The 5,046-nt window shown below is 57.5% G+C and overlaps 1 protein-coding gene across 1 annotated transcript in view; it reads right to left on the bottom strand.

Annotated features, from left to right (window-relative positions):
* Positions 1-1,919: 1,919 nt before the first annotated feature.
* DECR2 (2,4-dienoyl CoA reductase 2, peroxisomal) overlaps positions 1,920-5,046 on the bottom strand; it is a gene marked incomplete at its 5' end in the record, with an annotated part of 3,270 nt that continues 143 nt past the window's right edge. The window contains 6 exon segments of the mRNA XM_010017821.1: positions 1,920-2,022; positions 2,796-2,984; positions 3,518-3,622; positions 3,888-3,981; positions 4,506-4,630; positions 4,982-5,046. The exon segment at positions 4,982-5,046 is cut by the window's right edge and continues 35 nt beyond it. Coding sequence (XP_010016123.1) covers positions 1,988-2,022; positions 2,796-2,984; positions 3,518-3,622; positions 3,888-3,981; positions 4,506-4,630; positions 4,982-5,046 — 613 coding nt within the window.

The following is a 5,046-nucleotide window of genomic DNA, read 5'->3' as shown; positions in this document are numbered from 1 at the left end:
GGAAGAGCAGCCCTGAGCACAGCGACCCTGCCCGGGACCCCATCGCCTGACGATGGGCACGTGTCCATCGGACATCTCGGGACCAACCTGGTTGGGGCACAGTGCATCCACTCCCCAGCACGGCTTTCTGAAAGCCGGGAGCCCTGGCACGTTTGGCCCCAAAGCTGGAGTTCACCATATGGAGGTGGCACTTGTGCTGAGCCCGGTGCTGAGTGGCACAACCTGAGCTAGAAACCTCTCCTCACTCCCCACAGGCATGGGGCTCTCCCTCCACCTCAGCCTGATATTCCCCTCAGAGCTCAGGATGCATCCCCATGTGCCCCACACACTCCCTGAGGGGCTGCCAAGGTTTGGCTAAAGCCAAGGCCTCCCCGAGGGACCACAGCTTCTCCTACATGCAGCGACAGTCCCCAGCTCGCTTGGCTGTGGTTAAACAAGACACAGTGACGTACACAGACCCTCCTGGAACAAGGGATGCGGGCCTGAGAGCAGAAGACTGCAGCAGCGCAGCTGGGACCAACAAACAGCAAACTAGTACCTTCTCCAGGAGAACATACTCATCCTGATACCTGGGAAGACAGACATTGTGGCTGGAGGCAAACCCCAGAAAACACCCAGGCAAAGGACCCCATTCCAAGCACTACATCCCCATGCCCTCTGATGGGGTCAGTGGGTCTCCCACCGAGTCCCTCAGCACCTCTGGCCTGGAGTACTGGCATGACACAAGGCTCTGCTGGCAGGAACAGTGGTTTTCCACCCTCCCTCCCTCAGGGCCCACTTTGGAGCAGCAGGATCAGCCAGCGTGGCAGGGCACATGTGCTGGCTTTGCTCATGCAGCAGCGAGCTACCGCAGCAATGCTCTGACTAAAGACTCCTAAAGCTCCTGCTGCTGCTGCCTCACAAGACAAGGAACACAAACAAGTATTCCCAAGCCTCCAGCAGCCAAACCTTCCGGATCATCCCCCAGCACAGCCAAACCAATGAGAGGCATCATAGCTCAGGGAGGAAGTTCTTTATTCATGGCCTGGAGGAAGGAGCAAATCCTGGTGAGCCTACAATCAAGTAGGAAATGCAATCAAGTAGGAAAAGCTTAATGGAATTCAGGATAAGCTTAAAAACTGCTGTCAGCAGCAAGAGGCCACTGCACACAGCAGCATGTGTCCCCCCAGGTGCTGGCACCAGGCACAGGCTGAGCTCCAGCTGCTCGGTAGCTCAGCACCCTGCTTGGGAAGGACAGGATTTCATCTAGCCCTTGATTGACCCTCAGCTGTAGTGTCCCTATGGAGGAAGAAGACAGCCTGACACTGGCGTGACAGACAGATGGGTGCCAGACAGACGGGTGCCAGACAGACAACTGGACACTCAGACTCCCAAGAGATACAGTGCTGTGGTCCACAGCAGTTAGAGCCAGCTCCAGTGGGATGTGACCTCACACCACCTCTGCTCCTGTATCCATCATCCATGGCAGCCTCCAGGGACCACTGCCCCATCCTGGACCCCTGCTGCCAGGGGCCAGCCTGGCCCTTGTTTCCCCTCCCAGAGCCATCAGCTCCTGCCGCCACGCCAAGCTGGCCCCAGAGCTAAACTGAACCCCTGTCCCAAAAAGAAGCTGCTGCTGGGGCTCCTGGGCAGCTCTCAGCTTAAGATGAGAGACAGAAGAGGAAGAGGATGGATAATCCACAGGCAGCAGTGCCTGGGACTTGGGAAAGGTCAGGAGAACAATTCAGAGCACAGCCCGCACACCCTGTGCTGTCCCCGCACCCTCAGCCACATCAGCACAGAGGAACACAATGGCACAGAACAGGGGGGTGAAGGGGGGGCTTGCTCCCCCCAGCACCCATTGAGGCTCCCTCCTCCCAGCTGATGCAGGATCAGCAGCATCACCCCCCACCAGCCATCAGCTCCACCAGGGAGCTGGCCCCCGAGGTGTCCCAGCGCTGCAGCATTCGGTCCCATTTCTGTCCATTGCTCAGTCTCAGGCTGTCCATCAGTGATTTTTGTTTGCTCCTGCAGCCCAGAAATCTGCAAAACAGCACGGTACTGTCTTGCAGTACAGTCCTACCCTGCTCATGGGGCAGCACCCTGGAGAGAAGGGAAGAAAGGAGACCCCTCTCCCAGGAAGCAGCAGCTCCCTTCCCACTTCTGCAGACACAGGCAGTAACGCACAACATGCTGCAGTAACTCACGCAAGGAAGGAAGGAAAAGGGAGGCAGAGGCTGTCAGGACTCTGTGCCCAGTCCTGCTGGCGGGACACAGAAAAAAGGGGCATCCCATCACTTCAGGGGCCACACAGCAGTGTCCAGACAAGCATCCTCCAGCAGGAACAAGAGGTACCATGTCAACCGCAGGCTCAGAGTAAAAACCCAGCCAGGGCTCCTGCCCTTCCCACCTCGTGCCTGGGGACTGTCCATGAGGACACAGAGATGTTCTCCATGTTGCTCTGTGCCTGCTCTGACCACACCAAGGGGTGTGACCCTATTCCTCCATCCCAAAGGCAGAGGAACGTTTGAGAACAAGAGCTGCCAAGCTGAGAGCTGGGCTGGCTGTCCTTACCCACAGACCCCAACACCCAGAACCTGCCTCTTCCCCGACACAGTGTGTGTCTCAGGAGGAGCAGAGCCTGGCGCTGGTTCAGGACAACAAGGACACCTGCAGAAGATAACACCATACCCACTGCAATAACAATTGTACCCCCAATACCATGGGGCAACAGGGTTTGTGGCAGGAGCCCTGCTCTAGTCCCATGGAGGGGGAAATGCACATCACCTAGAGTTTAGCAGAGGATGAAGCAATACCCAGCAAGGCAGGGAAGTTGTTGGCAGAGGTCAGCCAGCTCCCACCATCCACGACCAGGGTGGTGCCTGTCACGTAGGAGGAGAGGGGGCTCGCCAGGTATAGCGTGCTGTGGGCAATCTCCGTCTTGTTCCCTGCACGCTTCAGGGGTATCATGTCAAACAGGCTTGCTTCCTCAGCAAACTTCCCACCTAAAAGCGGGAGAAGAGAAGTCAGCCTGGATCATAGGCCCACCTCCACTGCTGTCAGGCACTGCATGAGGCTTGCTGAGAGCCCAGGGAACTTGGTGAGATCCCGGCACAGCCCTGGGGACAGCCCAGGGACAAAGGCCTGAGGAGAGAGTTAAATGAGGGGAGCTCAAACCCAGCAGTGGGGTTGGTACTGCACAGTGAGCTCAAGACAGGACCCTGCAGAGCCTTCCCAGCCTCCAGGGCTGAACCATCACTCCGCTGATGGACTGCAACCACCGGGCAAGGCAGCTGGCTGGGCTGAGCATGTTACATCATGGCATCAAAACTCAAAAAGCTGGTGCTTGACCGAGAAAAATCAGTGCTCTGCGAGGTACCGAGGACGTGGGGAAGGCTGTTCCCCATAAGGGACACACCAGCGCAGGCACAGGGCAGCTGTGCTCAGCAGCAACAGCCCCATGGCACTGGTGGTCCCTCACAGTCCTCTCCCAGGCAGATGCCAGGAAGCCACCACCGAGGCCCCAGGTTGCCCTCACCCAGCCGCCGGTAGCCCTCGGTGCCGGTAATGGGGCCTGGTGCCAGGCTGTTCACTCGGATGTTGTTGGGTCCCCACTCCACAGCAAGGTGACGGGTCATGGCATCTGGGAAGAGATTACAATGGGATTGAGAAAGGAGAGCAGAGCCATTCCAGTAGCTTTGGAGGGCACAGAAGACCGGCCAAGAGCAAAGGGCCCCAGAAGAGCCCTGGGGGAAGAGAAGAACCTCATCCCAAAGCCAGGCATGTAGTAGCCACACCAATTCATATTCACCTCTCCCGAGGACATCTTCCCACCCAATATTTGGGAAAAACTGGCTTCCTTACTGGCCCCACACATCTCAGAGCCCATGCATTGAGTGTTTAGGTACCTATGGCAGCCTTAGCAGTGCCAGCATGCACCTGGAGGGCCTGCCCTCGGTAGCTCAGGGTTGCCGTGATGTTGACAATGACCCCACCGTGATCCTGAGGAAGGAAAGGAGATATGGTGTTAGGCTGGGAGCTGCACAAGTGCTCTCATAGAGAAGCAGTGGGACAAGTGCTGGGCTGGCACTGCCAGCTCTGCGCTGCTGATCCATCACTGGGCAGCACTGCCTACCTGGCCTGACTGAGCTGGGCACCCAGTAGGGACCCTCCAGAGAGGGGGGAGATAAAGGAGACAAGCAAAGGCCAAGGGAAAGCAGAGGAGCTGGAAAAGGAGCAGCAGAGCACGGCTTCTTCTCCGGTACATGGCAAAGCATAGGAAGGTGCCACAACAGCTAAAGCTCCAGGGGTATGGCACAAGGCAGGATTCCCAGTCCCTATGAGGGATCAGAGTGGGGCTGCGCAGGGTGGGTGGCAGTAGCACAGCCCTGGGTACGTGGGTGCTGTGCTCCCTTCTGCCCTCCACGCTTCCCTCAATTTCTCAGGAGCAAAGTGTGGTTTGTTTGACAGTAACCCCCTGACTACAGGAGGCTCTCCACTGAGTCCTCTGGCTCTAGTTCACTTACCCGGAAATACTTCTCAAAGAGGACTTTGGAGGTGTTGAAGGTGCCAATGGTGTCGATATCTATCACTGTCTTGAAGGCATTGAAGGACAGGGCGCTGGCTGGGCACAGGAAGTTTCCTGCAGCACCTGAAGAACAAGCAGCCAGAGAACAGTCAGGACCAGGCAGGTTCAGGGCACTGCTGCGTGAGAGATGGTGGGTGACACTGAGTAGACTGGAGAGCACGTAGAAACCGCTCTGATAAGGGGATAAACAGCTTGTGGCTCTGGGTACCCAGCAGCATGGCCAGTCTGAGAGCAGGAGAGTGTTGTTGCAGTGGGAGCAGGGCAGGCACAAATGGCCATGTATCACAAACTCTGCTTCCCCTGAGCCATGCCCTGCACACTCCCAGGGGCTGCCCAGATGCTCCAGGAGCTGGAAATGCCCTTCCTAGCAGGAAGCCTGCACCAAACCTCCCCCTGCCCACTACAGCAGCTCACCATTGATGAGGATGTCAATCCGATTGAACTCTCTCAGTGCCTCATCCACCGCTGCCGCGATGGTT

The sequence above is a fragment of the Nestor notabilis genome, unplaced genomic scaffold (genome assembly GCF_000696875.1).
Source record: "Nestor notabilis isolate BGI_N333 unplaced genomic scaffold, ASM69687v1 scaffold19987, whole genome shotgun sequence".
Lineage (NCBI taxonomy): Eukaryota > Metazoa > Chordata > Aves > Psittaciformes > Psittacidae > Nestor > Nestor notabilis.
The sequence above is the reverse complement of the archived record's forward strand: the minus strand, read 5'-3'. Positions and strand labels throughout refer to the sequence as shown.